The sequence below is a fragment of the Eschscholzia californica genome, unplaced genomic scaffold, assembly GCF_041429995.1.
Source record: "Eschscholzia californica isolate CP2 unplaced genomic scaffold, dmEscCali1.0.p SCAF_2, whole genome shotgun sequence".
Taxonomy (NCBI): domain Eukaryota; kingdom Viridiplantae; phylum Streptophyta; class Magnoliopsida; order Ranunculales; family Papaveraceae; genus Eschscholzia; species Eschscholzia californica.
The window spans coordinates 38,102,462-38,130,060 of record NW_028238309.1 but is presented as its reverse complement, the minus strand read 5'-3'; the positions used below and the strand labels follow the sequence as shown (position 1 = coordinate 38,130,060).

Below are 27,599 nucleotides of genomic sequence, written 5' to 3'. Positions count from 1 at the left end.
AAGCAGAGACAAATCTATCATCCTCGGAAAATACAACTTTCTTAGAACAAAATATAATGTTTTGATTTCAAAAATAAATATTCAAGTGATAATCTAACTATTAACTATCAAATCCTAAGCATGAGAAATTAAAGACACTTAGTCTAAACATGAATCATCAAAATATAAGTATAGTTAATGAAACACATATCATGAATTTAAATAAGAAAAATCAATTTATCATTTAAAAGTACTTCGAAGATTTTAGGTATGAGTTGAAAAAGTCAGACATTTACGCGATACTAAGGTTTCATCCTAACCCTAGATTGGATAAATTAGCTACTCATCACTAAAGAGATCATAATCATGGTGGGATAAATAAGAATTAATAAAATAAGAGAGGGAGAAAGAATCGGCAAAGAAACAACCTTTCTTCTCGCAATTTTCCCTCTGTGCAGCCAAACAGACCCTTAGGGAAGTGTATTTTCCTTCTGGTTTTGCTGAATTCTGCCAAACGCGCCCTCAGGGAAAACGATTTTCTCGTCTTCCCGGAAAATGCTTCTCTGTGGGAAAATTATTTTCCTCACCTGGTTTTTCTCTCTCTCTACTGTTTTCTCCTTCTTTCTTCCTCTAGACTTTCTCTTTCTCTCTCTATAACAATAAGAAACTCTCTCTTTCTCTCTATAACTGAACCAGTAAAGGGAGAAGAAGATAAAGAGATGTAAACAAAATCGATTTTATTTATATGAAATCTCTCTCACTGTTTACAGTATCTCTCGTAACTCTTTCTTTCTAATCTTCTCTCTCTCACAAAGAGAATAATCAGAAGAAGAAGAGGAAAAAGAAACAAAACTCTAAATTTTCAAAAATTCTCTTTCTCTCTCTAGCTCGGTTTTGAGCTTTAATGGCCGAGCTCCTGTTGTAAGCCGTGGAGAGATCATCCTTCTCTCTGTTCTCTCTCTTCTATATGTAGAGAGAAACTGACTTCCCCCTGTCCCGTTGGTTCCTCCTCTCTCCCTAGATTTCTTTCCTTCTTTCCTCGATTCCTATCTCTTTCTCTCTTCTTTCTGTTTTTAAAAACTTTCTATAACTCTTTCTCTCTTTCCATCTTTAAAATAACAGCAACTAAATATCTTCCCTACTTACTAATTATTTGAAAATCTTCAATACTTCCCTTCCTTGTCTTCTTTGGTTTCTTGATAAGAAATAGAGAAGAGATCACGTGAGAGAGAAAAGAATCTTAATGGATGTCGCATGGCAGTTGAAGAGGTGACAATTCCATGCATCAGGAACCACCGAGGTTACTTGCTTCAACGTACCAATAGCCGTCTGATTTATTAGCCACGAGATCTGGACGCATGTGGGGAAGTGGGAGTACACTAGTTATCCTGCTTCGGCTGCATTGAAGTACCAGGATGGGATCCATTTCGCTGCAGAACTGGTACACGGATCTCGGATGGTCAACGCCTCAATTTTGTGCCACATCATAAAAATATTCCCGCTGGCCAGAACAATTCCCGAGGTCATCCCACTAGTCAACAGTGTTGGACCCGGACTTTGACCTATTATAGTTCACCCATCCGGACTCCGATTTAACTTTCGCTTTCGTCGTTGGGTTCGTCTTGGACTCTACTTTCACATGAGCACTAATATTGACCAGAATACCCTTGTCATTAAAATGACCAAAATGCCCCTCAAGTATGTCTTTATCACGATGTTTTCGCATTGAACTCCGTAAATGAGACCTGAGAAAGAAAATCAAACAAATCATCAGAGTAACCGCTCGAACTAGACTAACTAACCCGAGTTAAGAGATTCAAATGAGACATTTTCATGTCTCATCAGTTTCTTGAAAATATAAAACTACTAAAACTAACAATTCTCTACTAAAAAAATATTATACTACTAAAATAACTAGATTTTAAGATATCCAAGATACTTGGAATATCAAATGAAAATCTCCCTGCATCACTTCATTATCATTTCGTTCGGGAGCGGGTGGCTCGATCCTCTCTCTGTGTTACATACATTCCAACTATCGATCAGACGACGGACATCTACACCAAAGGTATTGTGAAGTCGAGACATCAATATTCGTGTTCCAAGCTCTCACTTTCGGATACTTTAGTTCGGCTTGAGGGGGGGATGATAAGATCAAATCTCTTATATTGTTTATATTCTTACAATACTTTATTGCGATATTTTACTCTCAATATTGCAATATTTTATTTTCAATATTGCATCTTCGAATTCTGTAAAGAATTATATTTTTTCCATGTATACACAATTACAATAATCTATAAATTCATAACAGTTTGCCTATGAAAAGTAACCGAGACTTTTCAATCTTTCATCTTGAAGCATCTTCTAAGGATGGTATTGACATCCAACTAACATTTCAACCGCCTAATAGTCCAGATTTAAATGTTTTAGATCTTGGATTTTTCGTGCAATTCAATCTTTACAACAAGAAGAAGCTGCAAAAACAACGGAAGAACTTGTTGTTGCCGTCGAAAAAACATTCGAAGAATTACCTAATAAAATTCCAACTATCTTTTTTTAACATTGCAAAATTGTATGGTTGAGATAATGCAGAATTATGGAGGAAATGGTTATAAATTACCCCACATGGAAAAGGCGAGATTGGAAAGAAATAGATATCTTCCTCATCAACTTGAATGTGATTTTGAGCTTATGCAAAATGTAAAACAACATTTGCAACTCACATATTGAAAACAAATATGAGTTTATTTTAAAAAAAAGTTGTTATTGCCTTTTTTATTTTTTAATAATAGTCTTAATATGGAGAATAAACTTAATGGTTGTGACTCTTTCTCTTCGAAGTGACCTAGGAAAATGAAAAATGTTGTAGTGAAACTTGGATTTTTGTGTTAGCATGTCTTTAATGAAAAAATAAAAAGTTTGACTTATCCTTAATCAAATTTGTCTTTAAACTAATATGGATGGGCATTGTTGGAAAGTACTAAAAGTAGCATTATTTTATTTTAGAAAGAAGACACTAAAATGGGACTGACCAAAATAGAAATTAGGTCATTCATTTCAACAATGATACTCTTCCCGACTAATTTCCCGGCCCAAACCCGGCCGGGTGAGTTGGCTTGCCAACTGGGAAGAGTACCATGAGCTGGAAAGCAAGAAAATCAGGTTTTCGCTTCAGTCCCTAATATTATATATAATTACAGTTAAGGACCCTCATTAAAATAATAGAAAATCTGATTTTGTAGAAAGCAAGAGGCTTACGGCTTATTATCATCTTCACCAAGAAAATTTCCCCCAAACCGAGCTAGGGTTTTTGAGGTCTAAATCACACAACTCTTAAGCTTTGAATCAACCGAAAATTTCCCCATCATAGCTAAGTTTGTTTGATTTCTTTATTTTCAACAATGATACTCTACCTCTCTCTCTCTCTCTCTGTCTAACTCTCATCCTCTCTCTCTCTCTCTAGATCTTTGTTTGTCTTTTGATTACTTTTAATTTGTTTCTCTGTCTAGATTTGTTTCATGTTTGTAACCAGATCTCCTTAGTTGTATTTGTTGATATATATATTATTTGAACATTTGATGATTTTGAATTTAGGGTTTTGGTAGTTGGCAATGAGTTTGTAAATATTTTATCAGGCATAATAAGTGTTCGACTATGAAAAACTTTTGTATGCTCATATCAAACTCTGTCTTTCTTGTGCTTATAGTTTATGAAATTCTTTGTGTTTGACTACATAAAGCTTTGATGGTATTCAACTATGATCAATCACATTACTGTTTAAATTAGGGTTTGATGTGAAGAGTTCTATTTTCAGACTCTTGCTTTCATCATTAGTGTTTCTATGTATATATATCTTTATGCTATTTCTGTCAAATTTCACCTTAAATTAAACTTAAAATCAATACAAGTTACGTACTTTAAATCTGCTATTTGTGCAGTAGCTCTAGAAACCAGGAAAACTAAGGCTGGTCTCATTCTTTTTCCCCCAGCCCCAAATATTTGCTCTGCTACTGATATTAAGACCGGGTTTTCTGCACCAACAATCTAGCAAAATAACATCATAGCATCTCTATTAGATATATAAGATGTTAGAGACGAAACATGATCTAATTAACTTGGACAATTCCTTAGTTGTATAGATTAATGTTAACTATCAAGTTTGAAGTTTGAAATCCAAAGAGAGTTCTTAGGGCATTTGTATATGAAGGTTATTAGCATATGTAGATATTTTATGATGTTGTGTCGAATTTGAAATAGGTTTCATATATGTTCTAAATCATGCCTAAATAGTTCTGTTTTGGTTTGTCTAAAATAATGGAAATGTGATGCTATATTTTGTTTGCTTAGGTTACTGTTTTGCAGGTGATGGCTCGACTAACCGAAAGTGAAAGGTAATAGTGTGGTCGTGTGTGTTTATTTAAAAACTATTTTGAGCTTATAATAAAGGTTATCTATTTTTTACAAATAGAAAATCTATGATAATGGATTCCGTACAAGAAAGAAAACAGATATTGTGTGCTTGCTCGAGTGGTTTTCTTAAAGTGTTGCCCAGAACTGAGCGCAATCCTAATCGATGGTTTACAAAGTGTTCACAAGCGGTATCGTTTTTTTTACTATATTTTATATACACTATTTGAAGTATATTTGAAGTATATAGTTACAAGAATTCTTTATGTGTAGAGAGGATTTCATGACAAGGGATATGGATTTTGGTGTTGGTTGGATGAACTTCGCTTATGTACATGTGGGGATGGTCCTGCCAAGCTCATCACATCAAAATCTGAAGGTCGAAGGTTCTATTGTTGCCCAAAGTCATCTTATAATGGAAAGCGTGGATGTGGGTTTCACATTTTTGAAGAAGACATCCATGATTGTGATGACATACCGGAGGCGTCTACCAAAGAAGACATCGAAATAAGTCGTATTGCTGAAAAGTTTATGTCTCTGGAGTTGGAATGTCGTAAAGCTATGGAGCGCTACCAACAATGTGAAGAATTGAAGTAAGAACTTATAAAAAGCGCAGAGTTGAAGTTGAAAGCCATCAAAAAGATGTAGTCATCGTCATATACTATGTATGTAGTTTATTTTGGGTCATTGTTGTTGTATGGTTTAATCTGATCTTATGGTACAACTTGTAATCATGTATTGTGTATGATTTATTTTCATGTAATGGCAGACAATTATATACTCTATCATTGTAATTTAAGTATAAAACAGTGTCTTAACTTTATTTTCATGTAGGACCAAACCATGAGGATGCACAAAATTATTTAAACTGAACTTGCTAAAAGAATGTGGAACTGAAATCAGGGAATAAACCCACCAGCAACTGCAAATGCCGTTGCTCCTTTAATTTCAGCTCGTTTAACAGAAAGAGCATGAAGCCAAGTAATACCATGACTAACAGCAGACTGTTCCCTGCAAAAGTTATTTCTATCAACAAACAAAACTGAGACATACATATTTCCTCTACTCTAAAGATGAACCACCGAGGCATCAGTTTTGGTAATTTAATTACGTAATGCAACTTGGCAAGCCAGGGTCTGAACACTACCAACTGGAAGGATCCTAACTTGAGCTGTTTCGAGTGTTTCAAAGTTATTTAAAAAAATAACATTTATTAACTAGTAGTACGTAGTTTTAGCATTTCAATGGATCTTAAATCATGGATCAAAACTAGAAAAGTTTCACGTAACTAAATTAGAAGTTACTGCTAACACTTCAAATTCAAAATTAGAAGTTACTACTGCATTACAAGCATTACAAAATCAAATTTGTCGGCTGAAAAATCAAATTAGGTTTAAGCGCATTCTTCTTAGTCGTTCCATCGAAATCGCAATCTTCTTATTCGTCGGCTGAAAAATCAAATTCATCGTCGGACTCGTCGATCAATTGAAAATGTGTCCTTCCATAACCAGATTGTCGAACTCCCACATTTGGTGAAAACGGGACACTTGAACCACTTGCAAATTGAGGACGATACACTCCCAGCAATAAATCCATGTGAGACTGCACCAAGCGAACATATTAAGATTTCTAAACTAAAGTAAACACAAACAAACTTGGATTTTTTTAACTAAATAAGAAGACAAGAGGTAAGTTAAACAAATTACCATCCTTGGTTCCGGTGTAGAAAATATAGTTTGACTACGACGAATCGAACTCTCTTGTGTACTCAACTCGGACTCACTTGAAGGCATCTTAAAAGTTGGAATCTATAAAATAAACATAAACATGCTAAGAATTTTAACTAAATAAGATGAAAATAGGTAAGTTAACAAATTACCATCATAGGTTCCGGTGTTGAATATACTTGTGGCAAACTCTCTTGTGTCTCCACCTCGGGCTCACATGAAGTAATCTTAGAAGATGAAACTTATTAAATAAACACAAACATGCTAAGAATTTTAACTAAATAAGATGAAAATAGGTAAGTAAACAAATTACCATCATAGGTTCCGGTGTTGAATATACTTCGGGCAAACTCTCTTGTGTCTTCACCTCGGGCTCACATGAAGTCGCTCTAGAAGTTGAAACCTATAAAATAAACACAAACATAATAGGATTTAGTATAGTAGACAATGTAAGAAAAGTATGAAACATTAATAGAGGTAAGTTAGACAAAAACGACTTACTTTTCTCTTTTTGTATGGTTTCTTTTTAAATCTAGTCTCTCTTGGACGACCCTTCAACTTAACTAAGACAGGATCATGGATATCTTCACGTGCATTATCCTCACAGTCGACTGTATAACCCGTTTGTCGACTTGTCCCTGAACTAGTTCTCTTGACTTCTTTTGAGTTCATCTTCAACTTATATTTCGACATCCATTCTTTTAAATGATTAGTGCTTCTCTCGTCCAAAGATGCCTCATCTGCTATTTCAGTGAATAACAAACCTAATTCATCATAACATTTCTGCTCTGGTGTTGTATCCCACCCATCATAGTTTACATTAACCCGTGTATGAGATCTTTTCACATCCTTCCTCCATCTCCTTAGAATGTATTTCTCTGGTATGACCTTCACATCATTTCTACACAACACCATCAGTGAATGTAGGCATAAAATGCCTTTAGACTCAAACAAAAGACAATTACATTTAATCTCACACTCAGTAGGCTGAAACAACACCATATATCTAGCCTTACTAAATTCATTTTTCTCTGAAATTAAATACTCATACTGTGCGACATACTCTCTAACCTCCATATAGTCACAAGCAAGTTTTCCAGATAGTTCAGAGTGAAAATCTTGAAACTTAGCTAGTGTGTAAATGTCCCTCATCTGTTTTTCTATTTCGAAAGGAGTCACACAAGGCAAGACAAAATTATAAGACCTAAAGTCTTCTCTTGCCTCTTTCTCAACTTTATCCTTTAAAATGACGTTGTATTGTTCAACAAATACCTTTAATGAGGTTTTTGCGTTAACATATCCATCAAAAACCGCATTCATACTCTCACTGGGTACTAGACATTTCCGCCCAGAAGTAAGGTTTCACAAATATTGGAACCCATCATTTTCTCTCTCTATACATATCATCCAACCATCAATTGTCCCATAAACTATAATGATCCATCATATATTTCCACTTAGACTCGAACTCTTCGATGCTAACTGTGTCATAAACAATATCATGTAGCGTAGTATTTTATCTTCTTGTATTCTTTGTAGCTACTTAGTTTCTATGGTATCTTCTTTATTATATGCCAAAGACACCATCGGTATCTTGTGCTAGGAAAAACTTCCTCAATAGCACACCGCATAGCTTGATCCTGATTTGTAATAATACCATCAGGCGCCTTACCATCCATACAATCAAGCCAAGTCCTAAACAATCAACTAAATGACTCTGTATCTTCATTAGACAATATACCACAACCCAAAAGAATAGATTGCCCATGATGATTAATCCCAACAAAAGGAGCAAACGGAAGACCATATCTATTTGTTAGGTAGGTTGTATCGAATGTTACAACATCGTCAAATTCTTTGTATGCCTCTCTACTCCTCCTATCTGCCCAAAACACATTACATAAGCAACCTTCATCGTCTAAATCCATACTAAAAACAATACCATTGCTCTTCTTCTGCATAGTAAAAAAGTATCGTTGAATAGCTGCAGCATCTCCTTCCCCAAGACGAATTGCTCTTTTCTTTTGTATATAATTTCTGCAATCTCTTTCGTTAAATGGGACATTATCATGTCCACCAGCCGCTACAACATGTTGCTTATAGTTTCGGTTCACTTTAATTCCTGCCATATCACTAATTTCAAGTTGTCTTGCCACACGTGCATTAATCTTTCGATAACATCTAAAGTGGCGAGCTTTTCCGGGGCTAAGAATATGATTGTGCTCTAAAAGAACACTAGTAATTTTGTTACTTCCCACTTTCATTCAACTTCTCACAAATTTTGGCTTGACACCCAGTTTTACTAGTAGGTTGTGGTTGAATAGGATTGCTACTTGCTGATTTAGCTGACCCATTTTTCCCACAAGTCAGTGTAATGTATCGAATTACTCCTTCCTCTTTTTTTGATGATCGTTTGCATATTGAGAACCCTTCTTTTCTAGCATAAGAAAGACATACTTCATACATTTCATCAACGGTTTGGAACTCCAAACCAACACTTGGTACAATTACTTCTTTATGTTTGTCACTTTCTTTCTCGGACATTAGCTCAAAATTATCCATATGTTTACTTTCTGAAGATTGCGGCATCTCTGCAAAAGATATTCTATTAAGCAAATATTATCAGATTCTAACTACTTCAACTACTAAAAATTAAAGTAGTCAGTAACCAATGAAAAAATCCAATCCTAAAAAGAATAGATATACATGGGATCATTTAACTAAAGTTAATTAGGCATGACAATCTCCTTTTCATACAGGTAATTTAGTTTAGATGTAATTTTATAATGGATTTTTGTTAGTTTTTTTTCATACAGGTAATTTAGTTTAGATGTAATTAGAAGAAAGATGATAAGATAACAAAGAAAGAAGATTAAAAGAACCAAATTGAATTACACATTATTTTCAGATCTAACTTGCTCCAAAACTCTCTCCCAATCTAAGTTGATTCTTCAAAATGGGTACATAGAAAAATAAAAAATTTACAAATATTACCAATCTGAACCTGATTAATTGTCTTACAGATTTGATATTTAAGATTCAGAGCTTATCCATTCCTTCATTAACCAGCATCTCTTGTTCACGGCATTCACGACTGCAAAATGCTTTCTCACCTCTGTAAAAAGTAAAAAAAGAACAAAAACAACATCATCATCACTAATCTTATTACAAATCAAAATTTGAGCTTAATCACACAATAAAATAGAAAACTAACAAAAACCCATTATAAAATTACATTTAAACTAAAAAACCCAGATTTTTAATTTTTGTTTCAAACTCTAGAATTTTGAAACAAAATCAAAATCAAAATCAATGCCCTAAAACATAAACCAAAATAAAAAAATCAATGCCCTGAAACATAAACCAAAATCATTCAATTCCAAATACAAAGTAAAAGTCAATATTCTTGTTCCAACTCCTTCCTAACCCTTTACCACGATTCTACTCTCCTTCTCCAACAAGATTTGGAAGACAATTAGGGTTTTTAAAACAACAAACATATCTAGGGTTTTCAAATTCCAGTCTAATGTAACATAGTTAGAGAGAGAAAGTAAATAAGATAGAAAGAGAGAATGACGGAGGGAGAAATACCTAACTAGATTTTCAGTCAGAAAATGAAAGAGAAGACGTCGGAGCTCGGTGGTGGTGGTGGTGGCGGCGTTTCTAACAGATAGATAGAGAGAGAGAACCCTAGCTCGTTAGGTATAAAATCCAACTTAAAATCTGACTTTTGGTGACTTTTATGGGGTCCTCAACTAGAATTAAGCATACTATGAGGGACTAAAATTAGATTCCATATAAAATCCAACTTAAGCAGTCACCACGTCATGATTCCACTCCCGGTTGGCAAGCCAACTCACCCAGCCGGGTTTTGACCGGGAAATCCACCGAGAGGTCTATCATTGTTGCATTCATTTTGGGACGGAGGGGAGTAGCATTTACTTCGGTCCGATTCGGAGTCCACGTGCTTGTTAGAAAAAAGACCGAACCAAACTTAAAAAGACCATTTCAATCAAAAAAAGACCAACCTTTCTAAACCACGATTTGTTGGTCAGATTTTTTCCGGTTTGATTTGATTTTCATTGGTCTTTCGGTTTCCGCAGTCTTCACTTTCATCCCTTGGGGTGGGGTGGTTAAAAAAACACTGTATTCCTCAAAAACACCCGCTTCAAATATATTGGGCCGCAAGGGCAGTTGACTGAAGAAACCATTTTAAACCTAACGATCCCCACGAAGACGACTTGAAATCCAAGATTCCCACCCCGAGAAGAAACATAAGTTCACACCTACTATCTATTTACAATCTGTAAAATACAGAAGAACTTGTTTATCAATTCATAAAATTCATGGCTGTTGTACTCAGTCGAAGAAAAGTCATCAATCTTCTTCTTCATCCTCCTCCTCCTTACCATCGCCATTGTCGTCTCAGTTTCATCTCTTCTTCCAGCAATGGCAACAACAGTAGCAGCAGCAGTAGCAGCAGTAGAGATGGAGAAGAACAAGGTCTGTATCTCCACATTGCAAGCTTCATAACTTGTACTTGTATTCATTCGAGCAGCATTTGATTGTTAACATTTAGTTTCAAATTACTACTAGTAATAAACCTAGCTAAAGTGTATTTTTAGGGCTAACCCTTGACTATAAAGATCTCAGACTCTATTTCTTTTATAGAATTGTTCACTCAGTAATTTAAGATAATATACATGATTTGAATTAATAACCTATATTTAAGGATGAGGAATGGCCTTGTGCTTGCTACTACAGGGTCAGAAACAGGTAATACTTATTTGGTGCCTGGTGCCACTGTGGCTACTATATTTATGCTTGGTATTCTTCATGCTCGACGCCTCTATAATGATAAAAAGGTATTTGTTCTCCTGATTTTCATTTCTTCTGAACATTGATTTATTTTGAAATTTTGTATTTATATTAATTATATGGGAAAGGATGTACAAGGAGGTTTAAAAAGATAAATAGAATTATGTTAGATTATCAAATCCTCTCGCTTAAGAACAAAATCATAGTATATCTTGTCCTTTGTCCAAGAAATCTGTCAACGCCAATGAAAGAGCAGTGCTAGAATTTCTTCCACTTCATGTTGGTGTTTGATTCTTTGACGATTTTGCAGTTTCTGTCCTTCCATACTGCCCATATTATTGCTGCTGGGATAAGAGTCCATAATTCCTTCTTCACCTTTTTACTTTTAAGTGTTGCCATTGAGAAATAGTTTGTATTACCGATTTGGGAGAGCACCAGTGATTTCCTAATGTATGTAAAATTCCCATAAGAATCTTTCCTTGTCACAGTGTCGGAATACGTGTCCAGCTGTCTCTTCCGAATTTTTGCATCTTATGCATCTATTCGCATAGGCGTCCCACGTCTCTTAAGCATGTCCATTGTTGGTACCTTGTTCTTGGCGACGGTCCAAACTATAAAACTAACCCTTGGAGGAATTTGCTGCAAACCTATCTCTCGATGTGATTTTGTGACACCAGACATCATGCCAGAAGCTGATACTCTTACCATCCCCCAAATTCCATCACGGTACCTTGTATCCCTTTTCAAACCCCACATCCATAACATGATTTGGTGAGTTTATGATCCCAACTTCCCTTTTCTTCTCCGCACTTCTCAATAATATTTCTTGCCAGAGCATAGTTTTCTCTGATATAAATCTTTATTACATTTAGTTAATAGAGCATCATTCATAATTTTGAAGTTTTTTTTATCCCCAAACCTCCTAATTGCAGCTCTTGATAGATCACGCTCCATGTGACCCAATGAATACTGTTTGTTCCCTCTTTATCATCCCAGAGGAAGTCACACATTGATATGTGTTGGTATTCCGATGAAGGTTGATCATAATTAATAGTTAGACCTATTTAGTGACACGATACAAATTGTTATTTTCTTCTTTACGTTATGGGAGAGACTAGAGAGTACATCTGAATTCAATTGTTGTTTCCTACAAGTTACAAATATCTTACACTTTTATAGAGCTAATGGAATAATTTTCAAGAAAATAGAGCTAATGGAATCTACTAGTCTTATGTAGGAACTTGCTACTCATTAAGAGCATCTCCAATGCAACACTTGAACTCTAAAACTGAGAGTGCCACACAGGATTTTGTAAAGTTTTTCTTTAAAAACGATCTCCAAAGAAAAACTGATCTTGAATCTTTAAATGACGTGGCAACATTTATTCTTATAGAGATCTTATAAGGACACTCTAAATTTAAAGTGTCCTCTTGAGGATCTCTAAGTGCCGCCTGAGCAATTCAATTAATTATTTTGTCAAAATATATGCTTTAGAGTATTTTTTAATGTTGCATTGGAGAAGCCTGTCGTATAGAGTATATCTAAATGACCAAGTAGGAAAGAGACAATTTAGCAATCCACTTTTCACATTTGACACCTAGGATTTTTAAAGTTTTCTCGACTGTTGCATTGGTGATGCTCTAATATAGACATAGTTATCTCTATATAATTGCCTCATCTTTTTGCCGGTACCAACAACCTTTTCTTTTGTAAAATTGACCTCGCCTTTCTGCTGGTACCAACAACCTTTTCTTTTGTAAAATTGACCTCACCTTTTTGCTGGTACCAACAATATTTTTCAAAATGAATATATCTCTTGCACCTTGTGCATTTATAATGAAAATCTTTACTATTGTGGCCATTGTTCTTACATAAATTACAGTAGATTTGAAATTTCTTTCATCGCTCCTCTGATTTTTATACTTTCCTCTACCCCGAGCTCAGACAATGTTACTTTTTTTTTTATATTGAAAATTTAGTCCATGGTCTTATTGGTTTCTTTTTTGTCCATAGTTCATAGATGTATTTATTTTTGTCTGGAATGCCTGTTCTAAGGGCTGGTCAAATATGCATAATCTCTCCTCATGTACTTGGAGGGAACCAATAAATTCAACCAATGTTAAAGAAGATATATCTTTAGATTCTTTTGGCAGGCATTACATGATCAAATTTTGTTGGGAGGCTCCTTAAAATTTTCTGAATAATTTTCTTATCTTCAATAATGTCTCCGTTACTTCTTATCTGATTAATTATACTACATACACGATAAACGAATGCTTGACTGGGCTCACTTTCCTTCAGTAGTAGAGTATCAGAATCCCTCCATAAACATTAAAGTTTAATACTATTACCTTGTCAGTGCCTCTGAATTCATTCATCAAGATCTCCCATGCTTCTTTACATGTAATTTTTATCAATCATGGAAATATGGTTTTTTCTGACTCCTTGGTAATGTACAACAAAGCTTTTGCATACCTCATTAGGTTCTCATAGTATCGTCTTTTCCTGTTCTCATTCCATGATTGAGGTTGAGCATCATTGTTGGGTTGTTGGTGTCCTATTTGTACGAGGTCCCTTAGTCCTTGTGAAATGAATAAGGTTCTCATTCGAGTACTCTAATAATCATATGATTCTCCATCGAAAATAGGTACTATGACTTGAGAGCAAGGAATGAAATGTCGACATATTTCGGCCGAAATGGCCGAAATATGTCGGTATTTCATCCTACCGACAGGAAAAGTAGGTTACATAATTTTCGTGTCAGATTTCCACCGAAATCTGACACGAAATTTCGAAAAATGGAGAAATTTCAAAATGTCAGTGTAAAGATTAGAAACCCTAATGGGTTCCTGAAAATTGCTTTTTCAAAAGCAGAAATAATATATGGGAACAGTAAGATTCCTTTATGATTTCGAAAGTTTATAAATATAACCCATTAATCATCCAATTTTCTTCATCAAAATCAGAAATAACATACCTCTGATCATCTTCTTCTTCTTCTTCTCTGTTAAGGTTATTCAATATTTTTTCCAATTTTCTTCATCAAAATTCTTCATTTTCTTCATCTTTCTTCTCTATCTATCATCTTCCTTCTAGGTTAGTCTTCTTTAAGCATTAATCATCTAGTTTATAAAATTAATCAGGATGATTAATGCTTGAAGAAGACTAACCTAGAAGGAAGGTGATAGATAGAGAAGAAAGATGAAGAATTTTGATGAAGAAAATTGGAAAAAATATTGAATAACCTTAAGAGAGAAGATGATCAGAGGTATGTTATTTCTGATTTTGATGAAGAAAATTGGATGATTAATGGGTTATATTTATAAACTTTCGAAATCATGAAGGAATCTTACTGTTCCCATCAATTATTTTTGCTTTTGAAAGAGCAATTGTCAGGAACCCATTAGGGTTTCTAATCTTTACACTGAAACTTTGAAATTTCTCCATTTTTCGAAATTTCGTGTCAGATTTCGGTGGAAATCTGACACAAAAATTATGTAACCTACTTTTCGTGTCGGTAGGATGAAATACCGACATATTTTGGCCGAAATATGTCGACATTTCATTCCTTGCTCATATCTTATATTTAAAGATTCATCATCCGCTTTTGTTGATAAATAAAATACTGTTGTAGTGAGAGTCGGTTTTTTAATTCTTCCCCTTCTTTTTCTTTTAAGACTTAATAAAGGGATATTTAGTAAAGGGGCTAAGAAAGGTTCCAAGTAACGACTTGCAGCAAGATTTTATAGTTTTTAGTTAAGGGCGTATACTGACAACCCATTGGTGTTGACCGTTAGCCGATGCCCCTAACTCAAAAAAAGGAAGTTTCAAAGGCGTCCTCTATATGTTACATGTGCCTCCTTCACAAACTCCCGCTTGACTTTGTCTTGAGGGAGACGCTTTCAACACTTAAATAGGGGTCTTCTTAAACTTCTAACTAAACAAAATTATCAAATCATGCTCCAAAGTCATCACTTGGAATCTTTCTTTGCAATTTTTATAAATATCCCTATAATAACACCTATTCCATTATTTTGAATTTTTTCGAGAACATAATAAACCGCTCCCACCCTCTGACTCGACGTTGGTTCCGCTGACTCTTCTTGAATTACTCGCGAAGTCTCAACTCAGGGGTTCAACCATGGATTTGCTTAGGCCATCCCAGGCTCGAGTCAACCTATTTCATTCTCCGAGTAACTTGACCGAGCTCAACATAGCGAAAATGTGAACAAAATCTAGGCACTACGGGCTCAAGGACAATCTTGATTGTGCAAATGCTTCGTATAAAGCTGCCACAAGTGGCACGTGCATCCAGAGAAGCATTTGTGGCCAGGGAATTAGTAAATATCCGCATCACAATTCACAACAAGGGTCCACAAGTACTTAGAAGACGCGCAACCAGAAGAATTTTGGACCATCCATTCCTATACGGTGCTGTAATTTCTGGCAACACCTACATCATTGTGCAAGATGAGATGAACATTTCCAAAACATCCATTGTGGCAGTCTCTTTCATCTCCTTTATATCTGATCTCCGTAACAAGTTTTGTCTCAACATGTGCGTGTAGTGGAGACCATCTAGTGGGAACTGACGAACTCATTTTGATGGCTCACCCCATAATTAAGTTTTAACTGAGCTTATATAAATAGGTTTTTTGTGTTTTCTTCATCAATTGATGTATAATAATCCTTTTGATTGCAAGTTTATCTTTCCTTATTGTTTTTTGTTGCTTTCTTTATTGTGTTTCATAGTTTAATTTTTTCTTTTTGAAAAGTTTTTCATAGTTTAATTTCCACGCCACCTACATTATTTTGCTTCTTATATGCATGTAAGTTGGATTTTCTGTATTATGATTTTTGTCAGCATGAAGAAGCAAGGGAGAAAGGGATTGATATCGAGTTCTCACCAGATGCAAAAGTAATGGATTAGAACTATCCACATTTTTGTTAGCTTTATTATTATTATTGTTATTATTTTTTTATGATTAGGACATCAGTGTATTCTTTTCCCCTTACTAAGACTTCCTCAATTCCCTGACTATGCTGATTATAGGCTGCATTTTTGAGGTTGCTTCCCTTGCGCTCTATTTCACGTATGTGGGGCTTCGTCACAGATGTGGTACGTAGGACCTCAACTGTTAACACCAATATTTCATTTTCTGAATCAACCAAATAAAAGTGTCTCTCTAAGAAATATTTGTCTAAATCATAATTTCTACTTTAAAGTTTGAACTGTAAATTAATTTTTATATTCTCCTGTCGAGCACTTGAGCTTCTAGGTCTATTATTTGTTAGTAGGTATTTATTTCATATTTTATGTTGTCATTGTTATGAGAGAGAGAGAGAGTCTTTATGAGCAATCTGAATAATGATCTAATGAAATATATAGCACGGTTGAAGAAAAAGAAAGCAACAATTTAAAATCTAATGACGAGGATAAAGAAATAACAAAACCTTAGGTTTTCATTGTTCAAAAGATGAATAAAGCAAACTCTTGTATCCATATTTATAAGCAACTGCTAACCCTAATGGTCTGGCAGACTTTACCAGTCCATATTGTTCGTAAACCCTTTTAAACCTTAATTGGTGATTTGGTGGGATTAATTCAATACGTGTATATTCTGTAAGGCAGATGAGGAGTTACAACACATATGTGTCTTCATTGTCCTCTGGTTTGGAGAAAGAGAATCTTTTTCTTGATGCGAGGAGTGTGGCATGGACTACCCATTAAATTTTGAATGATTTTCATTCATAGGGTATGACAAAAGTGCATAGGAAAAGAAAAATTTGTGGAACTTAATACCTGATGCGGTTATCTGGGGTGTTTGAACAGCGAGGAGTCAAAGTAAATGTCTAAAGGGCTAAGGCTTCTAGCCTTCTATATTTTTCGTCGAAAAGGAACATTGGATATCATTAGTGTCATACAGGGTTTTATTTTTAATTGAGAGGCTATGTTTAAGACGATGTAATCTTTTAGCCTCTAAAGTTTGGGTTGCTGGGGTTGGTTACATAATGAGTTATGTACATTCATCATTAATTAATGCAAATTCTGTCTTTTGTTAAGAAAATTGTAATTGTAACCAATCATGATCTTAAGCTGATTTTTATCGTCGTTCAACAACAATATAACTAATAATTCATTTTTCTCAGAAATTTCCTATTTGGTTGCGTCCTTACATCCACAAAGCTTGGGCTCGAGCATTTCATTCAAGTACGGATGTGTGACTTTCTCTGTTTATTACTCTGTCCTTGTTTGCCTTTCCTAAATAATTATACTTCATATTTTAAATTTGGATCAAGTCTAATACATATTGCCCAAAGTACTACAATTCTAGTTTTGCTCTTCCATTATAAGGTAATATTTTAGATAACTAATCGTATTTGTCTAAATTCTTAATCTAAACATAAATCCCACTAACATCAGTAAACTACTGAAACCTATCCAGAAGATTTCTAAAAATTCTTTCAATGTATTAAAGTTTGATTCAGCTATAAATTTTGGTTTGCCTGGAAAGTAGAATATCTTACCAAAGTAGACTTCAATTAACATGGAAGTAATAACAGATTCATGATAATGATCGAAATGTTGTGTAAATGATGAACTTCCTTTAGAAAGTTCACAGAAAATAAGCATAAAACTTATGTTACCATGTTCTAACAAGAAATATAGCATGAAAAAATTAAAATGAGTACCATTATGTTAAAACCATATGAAGAGATTCGAAATCAGATTTCTGTTCAGAAGGTGAAGGACATCCTTTTTTAGATTTCTTAAGCTTGAAATATGTCAGTCATAATGAACAGTAACTTTCATTAAAACAGTAGCAATGTACGATTAGTTTTTTTTTAATTAGCAATTTAATCGTTTTCATTATTAGAATTTCATCCGTAAGGAGTAACCCAATATCAAGAATCAAGTTTGATCTTATCAACTTGGAACTCACTTGTTGCGTCTTCTTCACACAGAGATTTTGATGAACATTCTCTACCTAGAGCTGTCCGTGACTTAGTTTGGTTATTTGTAATATCTTCAAGCATCACAAACTTGATAAACAATGCTGCTACATGATCCTCACGTTTACTTTCCTTGACTTACTGCAGTGGCGAAGCCATATTGGGGCCTGTTGGGGCACGGTCCCCACAGCCCCAATTGCATGACCATCTTAAGTTGTTCACCCCAGCTGTGAAGGTTGAAAAAAATTGACCTAATTAAGTAATTAACTTGTTAACTTCCAAGAAGGTAAACATTTAATGCTTCCAATCGATTTAAATCTAACTTCAAAATCACACCTTTTAAAACCTTGGGTTCACACCCTGCCCAAATCACGCCCTACACCTAAGTAAGCTGAAATCCATATAGCCCCAAAGGTCACCTCATCCAAATCAATACATGGAATTTAACTGTTAAAACTTTGCTTTTATCATTGAATATTGATCCATCTTTATATGATGATATTATAATTGTTTATTCGTTTAGTTCTTGGTAAAGTATTTCCTTAGTCTCTCTCTCTTACATAATTTTTATACCTTCTTTTTATACATCAGTTTTCTACAGGTTTTATTATTTAAATATCAGTTTTAGTCCCACATCGCTCACGAGAGTGTTCGGAGCCTGGCTATATGTGTACTCTCAAGCTTGGTAAGTGCCGATGCCTTTTGGGGCGGCTTGTGGAGCCTTCGCCAAGAACAAAAGCCCGTACCTGTGTCAGGTGTCTAGAGCGGGGACAATATCGATAACTGCTAGGGCTTGGGCGTCACAAATTGATATTTAGAACAACGAAACCAACAACACATCTATTAAAAAAACGTTTTGTTATTTTGTGGCGTTGTTTTTTGTTTTTAGATATTGACCATGTGATACTTGAAGGGCATTAACTTCCAAATGATAGATTAGATATGCAGTTGAACAATGAAAAGAGAGGACGCAACAATAATGAGCAAAAACGAAATAACGAAATGACAGAGAGAACAAACAATAGGGTGTGTCCTATTCTTTACACACTTTTAATATTGTGGCATAAACCTAACAATTTCAGCTGTACATGGTTGAAAATAGATTATGCAATCCGACGAGAGATGAATCGATGAATGTTGATTTGCTCGCATTTGTAAAGAAATCTGTATCTAATACCGTTAAATAATTAGGTTACTATGATATTGTAAACTCATGGAGACCAAAGTTTCTGGCTTTGCAACTGACTTGCTGCACTTCATTACTTGAACTCCAGAGTTCTACGGAACAAAAATAAATGGCAGCAATTTATTTTTCCAGATGCTAACTTATTGAGTGGTAAATAGGTTGTATTTCCGTGTTCATAGAGACTTATTAAAGGAGAGATAAGCTCTAGATGTGGTTGGAATTGTAGAATTCTTGTCGGAGTCCTAGACAAATCAAACATAACATCAAAAGCCACTCTGTGTTGTAGATTTAGAAGAAGCTGCACTGCCTCTGGATCAGTATGCTTCTTTACGAGATTTTTTTACTCGCACTCTTAAAGCAGGCTCTAGGCCTATTGACCCTGATCCACATTGCATGGTAACTGGTAACCAATCTACTGTTTCTTTTCTTTTGGTTGGTTGGTTTTCAGTTTATTAGTTGCTAACTTACAATATTTGTCTATCTTATGATTCACTATTCGCATAGGTTAGTCCTGTGGATGGTACGGTTTTGAGATTTGGGGAGCTGAAAGAATCAGGGGCCATGATTGAGCAAGTTAAAGGCTTTTCTTACTCTGCATATTCTCTTCTTGGTGCAAGTTCAATTCTTACATCAGTCCCAGATATATTTGAAACTGATGACGAATATAAAAAATCTGCCCAAAATAGAAGTAAAAGGTCTTGGTGGCGAGTTTCACTTGCTTCTCCTCAAGTGAGAGAACCAACTCCGACAGGGTATGTTTCCTTGGTTTGCAGTTCTAGTGTGAGGTTTGTTTTTTTAATGCTATTCATTAATTCAAGAAAGTCTTGCTTCTGGTAAGAGGAAATGAATTTCTTTCATGTTCCAATCCCTCCTTTTTTTAATCTTGATAAACATTTTACTTATATGTTTATAAGTTTTTAAGCTATCTGTCACTCTGTTGCAACTTGCAAGTGTTGGCTCGAAATGAACTGGTGGCGACTTCTCCACTTTGTCTCATTCAACTTGGGATCGGTCATTAGTGCTGTGAATGTACTCCACTTATTTCAGTACCGTAACCTGAAGCACAGTGAACACAATCTATAGCATTGTTATTGATTCTGGATATTGTCAAATGAATGAAAGTCGTATACGAATTACGAATTATGCATTAAATATCACTCTTGAGATCATTTAGATGTAGGTCATACTTCATTATGAACCAAGCTGAACTTTACCAAGATAAACGCTTTAAAGTTTCCACATTGCAACAGATTCCTACCGATCTGCCAATGATTTCCAAGTAATAGTTTCTGCCCAACCGACTCTCTTGTTGAAGAGTAAACATAACGTGAAAGAATGATATTTACGAGGGCATTTATGTCCTTGATGTGGTAATTATGAATCATGATTTGCTCCTATGATGTTCAATGTATTCATACATCTGTTTCTGGATTTGTATCAAATTCCTGAAGTTGAAATCATGTTCACTCTACTGTTCTGCTGCAGTCAAATGAAAGGTGTGTTTTACTGTGTAATATATTTGAAGCCTGGTGATTATCATAGAGTACACTCTCCTGTTGATTGCAATATTTTTCTCCGACGCCATTTCTCAGGTATCATAACTTGTTTTCTTTCTGGTTGCTTCATTACAGCAAAGTCATAGAATTTACACTGGGGAAAATGGCCAAAGTTCCCTAGGCCAAAGTTTTTTGTTGTCAGAAAGGTTACATATATTTCTGTTTGCACAGGTTTGACGGACTAGGGTTAGCACAGGTTTGCACATAGTATGTGTGGTTTGTATATAGTATCAATTATCAACAGTTTGCACAGTTTGCATGGCGAGCTCAAGCCTAAAAGATATTGACATTTTTCTTAAATAAGATCAACAGTTCGCATAGGCAGCTCAAGCCTAAAAGATATTGACAATTTCCTTAATTAAGATTAACAGTTTGACTCAATTTCTCAATGTTATATATGAAATTTTATTTTATTTTATTTTTATTGAAAATTTTGAATGAATATATTAAAGAAGAAGATATGGAGGCGGAATTGTGGAAGCATATAATTGTGAGAACATTACTGTCTAATCTTCAGAGATGATGACATGATGGACCTATGTAAGTAATGAGAGACAATATATTCTTTAGGGGTTCTCATGTGGATCAAGCTGATGCAGGGCATCCTTGGATCCATCCAGGCAGCTGACTGGGCTGCTTGTAAGTTGTAAAGAGTATTAAGGATCAACAAGTGGAACTTGCTTGCAAAGGGTAGTAACAATGGAAGTATTGGTAGTTTAGATTTTTAGTAGATTAGCAACTGTTTATGAGTTACCTTGTTACCATTTAGCTTTGTTATATACCTATTTAGGTGGGGTAAACTTGTTATGCGAGTTAGAAATAAGTCATCAGTTTTCTCTTTTTTTGAATAATTTGAATTGATCGAATTAAAAAGGTATTTCCAAAGAAAAATCACCTTAGTGGACAAAAGGCAACTAAGAAACACCAGCAGGCAAAAGGATTACATGCTACGGTTTGGATAGCACTTTGATGCACATGAGTACCTATGAGGGATTTGCAACATATAGTATTGCTATGCATTCTAGGTTGTTTCCACGTAGTAATTTGGCTAATAAATAACCTAATCCTCCCTGTTCCTGTTCCCGTTCCCGTTCCCGTTCCCGTTCCCATTCCCATTCATAGTAACCTGAAAGCATATACCATTCACATCAGAGATATGATTCCTCACTAACTGCTTGAAGGTCAGAAACCCTACGTTGGGTGTCTCTGACATCATTAATTTTGTAGAAATATGAAAACTTAACAGCTCTCTCAAGGTAACATCTTTACTAGGATTAACCATGCTCCTGTGCCACATAATATGTCCTGCAGAAGAATAAGCTTTTAATATAAGTATAGCTAGGTTTAACTAGTTAACAACATGACAAATAGGCATAAACCATGGATATCAGCCAGGCCATTGGTCACTTATGGATATCATTATTAATATTGTAAATGCATGCATGCCAACTTTTCTGCGTCATTTCTCTTCAGTAGTTGTATATCATTTTATGAAATATATTTGTAATGGTAGTGTTCTTGCAGGTCGACTTATGCCATTGAATGAACGTGCTACGCGAACAATCAAAAACCTCTATGTTGAAAATGAAAGGGTATGTCCAATGATTCCAATTACGTAACATAAAATCATTAAGTTGTCATCTGTTTAACTAGTCGTCTCGTATCCTTGAAAAGTTGAAAATTGTGGGAACTTATTTATTGTTGCACCTAGTCTTCTGCGACTCTGCGTGATATTTATATATTCTTATGAATATGTGGCATGGTAATTCAAGCATCGTACCATTTACAATGATTTTAGAAATCTTCTGAAAAAATTAGAGATAAGGGATCAGTTGAACATCTTACACATTCAACATCTTAAATCATTCTCTGGTGCACACCTTAAAGGAAGATCAAGAACTTCAGATGAGGTTCATCTACCAACATCATACCTGGGCCTACCGTTTTCTGCTGGATTAGGAAATTACCCTCTTTTAAAAATGTATCTTTCTTGGATGTTGTTGTTAACTGGGAGGCCTGGATATCGTGAGAGATCCAGTCGCCTAACCCCCCTCTCTTGTAAATAGTTATTTCTTTTTATATATTCATTCTAAGTTTCAAAAAAATAAAAATAAAAACCTGGCCTGCCGTTAGGAGAGAGGTACAGAGCAAGAGCATTATAGGACCCAGTCACTGATAGAGTAAACAGGAAGCTTTCAGCATGGAAGGGGAGAGGATTATCCAGAGGGAGCAAAATAACCCTTACCAAATCAGTTCTTCAGGCACTGCCAACATACTTCATATCTCTCTTCTCCATTCCAGTAGGAATATTGAAGGAACTGTAGAGAAGGATGTCTGATTTCACATCGGATGATGACAAGGACAAGAAAAGGTTGCACTGGGTAGCGTGGGGCACAATATGGAGAGGAGCTGAAAGTATGGAGATCAACTAGAAACAAGTACCCATACAGATGTAGAGTTTGGAGGGGTATCCAAAACAGAGTTGAAGAGTATTTGGACCTTACAAAATGGAAAGTGGGTATTGGACAGAAGATAGCGTTCTGGTCTAACTAGCCTGCGGGTAAGATTCCTAGCTATATATCATATTTCAAAATCGAAAGGGAGAACATTAGAACAGATGCATGACAAACAACAAGGTACATGGGATATACAGTTGAGAAGAAATCTGAAAGATTGGGAAATCCCGATCGTAGCTGAACTGCTAGGCTTAATTGAAGATGTATAACTCTTAAACCAACCAGACAACAGAGTATGGAAGGAGAAGGAAGAGGAGAAAATTACAGTGAAGAACTTCCATGTAAGAAGATGTCAAGAAGGTCAAATTCTGAGCACAAATCTTCACAAGTTGATTTGGAAGAAGCCAACTCCACCGAGAGTAAGCTTCACTGTATTGGCTGCATGTATTCAAAAGATCCCCACAATTGATCAACTATAGAGAAGAGGTTTCAATTTGGCGAACAGGTGTATTGCGTGCAGCAAGGAAGAAGAAACTATAGATCACATTTTCATCCACTGCCCTGTGGCAGAAAATATATGGAGCTTCTTCAGTAGAACGCTGAGAGTCAGCTGGTGCAAGCTAAATACAATAGGACTAACTATTGAACGATGGGAAGGGTTGAAGATGAAGAAAAATAGAACTAACTCGAAGATAGATTCATGTTGGGTGCATGTTGCTGCTCCCAGTTTACCTGCCGTAGCTGCTGCTAGAAGGTGTATCTTGATGTCCGAAGGATGCCTGGTGGCTCTAGCTGCTGTCTCAAGTGTCTTAGATGTATAAAATTCCTCCTGATTTGGCCCAGAATCTGTCTGAAACTCAATCAAGAACATTTAAACAGGAGCGTTCTGTTTTCTCCTTACATTTTGAGGGTGGAAATTCATGTCATGAAAATTACCCTCCTGGAGCATGTAGGACCTTCAGCCTTTGAGCTCGTTTAATAGGTTTGAAAACTTTTAGATGTACCTTTCTCTGTCAGCATAATTCAAACTTCTCTACTTGAGTTTGGTGGCCGAGAGGAGTCACGTAATGCCATATCATTGTTTCTTACTAGTCTAAATGTATCTAATGACGAGACAGGTAATTGTCTCAGTGTTCAACATGATTTGAGCTATTTGGACAAGGGGATACATTTCAAAAATAACTAATAACCTAAGTTAACTTTTAGCTCTATGTAATCCAGCTTCAATATGTTGTAACTGATTAATAACAGTTAAGGAAGAACTTTTAGCTGGGCCTCAGGGTGGCTACCTCACTCTAGGAAAGCATCAGCCTGAAGATAATTATAAATATCAAGTTACCTATTCATCGCCTACTTTTCTTAATCACTCCTTGGAGTTGATCTTTAACTCCCACTTTGTTTCAATAAATTTGTTGTTTGTCTGAATACTGCTGTCAACATGGTAGCGAGCTTGGTTTCCATGTCATTTGGAACAGAAAATTAGCTGTTGCAGTTACTATGATAATTCATAATTATGATTTTTTTTTTCTCTGAAGTTTAATTTCAGTTTCGATAGATTTAATTTTGGTTATCATTACTTAGGTCCTGTTTAACATGAAACTGATTTGAAATGCTTGTAAACGTTCATACCCTTGATAGTCTTGGTTGTTTTCTTCATGTTACTAGGTTGTTCTCGAAGGCCAATGGTCGGAAGGGTTTTTCGCACTTGCAGCAATTGGTGCGACAAATATTGGGTCTATTGAGGTTTGTTGTTCTTCTTTCATATTATTTTCTTAAAAAGGTAATATATTCGTGTCTCGTGACTTAGAGGGAGGAAACCAACTTGATAACCACTCTAGCCAAGGGTTGTTGCCCTTCTTTCACCTTCTGAGTCATTTATTATTTATTCAGCAGTATTGTACGATATGATTTTGTCACGAGTAGAAGTTTCAGATAATTGATACTTCAGAACTATAGTTGAACTAATTTTGTGATCATATGAAGGGTATCTATCTGTATCCTTCTCACATCATTTTTGAGCGGAAGTTCTATGAGATTAGATATGTACACGTTGATTCATCAACATAAGTTCAAAATAAGGAGCCACGAGCTATATAAAAATAATTACAGTAGAATTGTTTAGGAGAAGAACTATAATAATTTGTTTCTATCTTGCTCAATAAAAGCGGAATTTGCTGCACACGTCCTGTTGACATGTGAAGATTAATAGTACTTCTAATTCATACACAGTTTCTCCTGAAGTTGTTTTATTTTATATGTGAACTGAAATAAAACTTTAAAAACGTGATTCTTGGATATCCTCTAGGTAAAGCCTGCAGCCTTTAGGATGTCGAGAACTATCCTTCTCCTTCTAGGTTACTTAGTTCTAAAATTGTAATAGAATCTCGATAAGCAAGTAATACATAATAATAGATATCTGCAGATATTGAAAAAATCGAATTAGCTGAACATGGGAAATGAACATAATTAATAAATAAACAGACAGCGGATTAATATGTAACTGCATGGTCCTCCAGGCCATGGCTCCCTCCTGGGGTCGACTCAATGTTAACCAGATACTCTACCCCCCACCGTCTTGCCTATCTGACTCAAAAATAGTGTAGCAAAGAGGTATATCTTAGTGAACCACATACTGAACATGGTAAAGTACCGTATCAATAACCTTTATATGAAATGTTGGGTTGGAGTTGCTAGCATCATGTTGTTAGTAATACACTAATACGTTAGTTTAGAAAGGTTGCCAAATCCTAATGTCTTAAGAGAGCGATTGCCAGTATTTAGAAGATTAAAAATTTCAAATTTGTATTTCAATATAGTGAAGGATGAAAAATCTATATATCTGGTTATTATGGTAGAAAAAAAGAGTCAACTTTCGTGACCCAGTGAGGTGGATGATCGATCATCCATGTTTGTAGCGTGTAAAATGGCCTGACCCTGTGATCCTTGTCATCTTGTTTCATTTTCTTTGTTTTCTCTTATTATTTTCTTTGTGTCGCTTATCTATTCTCCATTATTTCACTTATATTCATTTCTTGTTCCTATAGTTTATCAGGGTTTCAAACGCCCCAGTTTTCTGCATAAATGAATGTTAATATGAGCTTGGTGCAATAATCCTAGTTTAATTGTTCAGATTTAGTTTCGATGCTTGTTCTGATTAAGGAATCTTAATTTGAACTTTGTAGCTCTCCATTGAGCCTGAGCTAAGGACCAATAAGTGGAAGAAGTTGCTAACTCTGTCAGAGCCACCACAAGAACGAGTGTACGAACCTGAAGGTGTCGGCGTCATGCTCAAGAAAGGCGAGGAGGTAGGTTAAACTAGCATTTATCTGAAATCACTGTTATTAGGGAATATTGGCAAAAACTTCCTGGGCCTAATTTTTCTTTTTGTTAAAAAGGATCCATGAACTTTTCTAGGCTTTAACTCCCTATATAATATTTGCACCGGTTTGCTCGAAGTAATGTTTGCATAAGAACACATAATGTGTGAGAATTATACATAGTTTGCATGGGTTTGTACAGTTTTGGTGCAGTTTTCACGGTTTGCATAAGAAGCTCAAGCCTAAATAAATACCCCCTTTGTCTTTTTAACCAAGACCTATAGAAAATGGGTCTTCGACCCAATTTCCTGAACACTTTACTGCATTTAACTCTCCCTCCTCTCTCTCTTGTATCAGGTAGCCACGTTCAATATGGGATCAACAGTAGTGCTAGTTTTCCAGGCTCCCATATCAAAGTCAAAGCAAGAAGACATAGAAGGCAATGGCAATCTATCTGAATTCAACTTTTCTGTTAAGCGCGGAGATAGGGTACGGATGGGAGAGGCACTTGGCAGGTGGTCTAGGGACTGATGACTGACTTGCTTAATCACCAACCCATCACGAGTTATGTACTTGCTATCCTGTCCTTGTATCACAAGCCTTTTCCTTGTCTGTTACCAAGTGGATTGGAGGAAGGTGAGCTTTTGGTTAGTCTCTTTCTCCCTCTCTCTCTCCCTCTCTCACATACGCAAAACCACAACATCCCCCAAAGTAGAAGGAGAACAAGTTGAGAGAGAGAGGGAGAGAAGTTTTGCTATGAACTTTTGATAGAATTTTGAGGGAAAGGTTGCTTCGGTAGGATTTTGAGTTGAATGTGTCTGGATATTACAACTGTTCATCATCTAATGAGAACTCTGCAAGTTTCTTTTATTTAGCTTAACATTTGATCAATTACAGGTTGTTTATGGCAATCCTTGTCAAATTGCTCTACATATTTTGGGATTGATTGCAAGGAAGGAAATGTCTGTTTCGGTGGAAATCTTGGTCGGTTCAAAAGTGGAAACATTTCGTGGAACGTTTCGGTCTGTGGAAATTTTACAAATATCATTTGCCTTTACGTGTCGTCCTAAGAATAAATAAAAATAATACAGTTAGGTTAAGGGGTTAAATTGAATCTACAACAAAGTTAGTTTAGTGGGTAACTTAAAGGGAGATTTTGACATCAATCCCCACTTTTATGTCAATATAGGACTATT

The 27,599-nt window shown here is 35.5% G+C and overlaps 1 protein-coding gene and 1 long non-coding RNA gene across 4 annotated transcripts; one reads left to right on the top strand and one right to left on the bottom strand.

The window, feature by feature from the left end:
- Positions 1–5,648: 5,648 nt before the first annotated feature.
- Positions 5,649–8,683, bottom strand: LOC147557723 (uncharacterized). The gene is made up of 2 exons (XR_015235344.1): positions 6,096–8,683; positions 5,649–5,991 (listed from the first exon to the last, which is right to left on the bottom strand). It is a non-coding gene; the product is annotated as an uncharacterized LOC147557723 (long non-coding RNA).
- Positions 8,684–10,281: 1,598 nt separating this feature from the next.
- PSD1 (phosphatidylserine decarboxylase 1) lies at positions 10,282–27,273 on the top strand. Of its 3 annotated transcripts, none has more exons than XM_086659326.1 (12): positions 10,282–10,619; positions 10,881–10,981; positions 15,799–15,852; positions 15,988–16,053; positions 17,085–17,145; positions 19,361–19,470; positions 19,579–19,826; positions 20,560–20,666; positions 22,155–22,222; positions 24,752–24,829; positions 26,269–26,391; positions 26,761–27,273. In XM_086659326.1, the coding sequence occupies exons 1-12, from the start codon at positions 10,463–10,465 to the stop codon at positions 26,932–26,934; spliced, it is 1,347 nt and encodes a 448-aa protein (XP_086515452.1). In that variant the 5' UTR covers positions 10,282–10,462; the 3' UTR covers positions 26,935–27,273. The 3 variants fall into 3 exon arrangements, with proteins under 3 accessions (XP_086515452.1, XP_086515453.1, XP_086515454.1); XM_086659327.1 differs by having other exon boundaries at positions 26,269–26,395; positions 26,765–27,273; XM_086659328.1 differs by having other exon boundaries at positions 10,313–10,619; positions 19,433–19,470; positions 26,269–26,395; positions 26,765–27,273.
- The last annotated feature ends 326 nt before the right edge of the window (positions 27,274–27,599 follow it).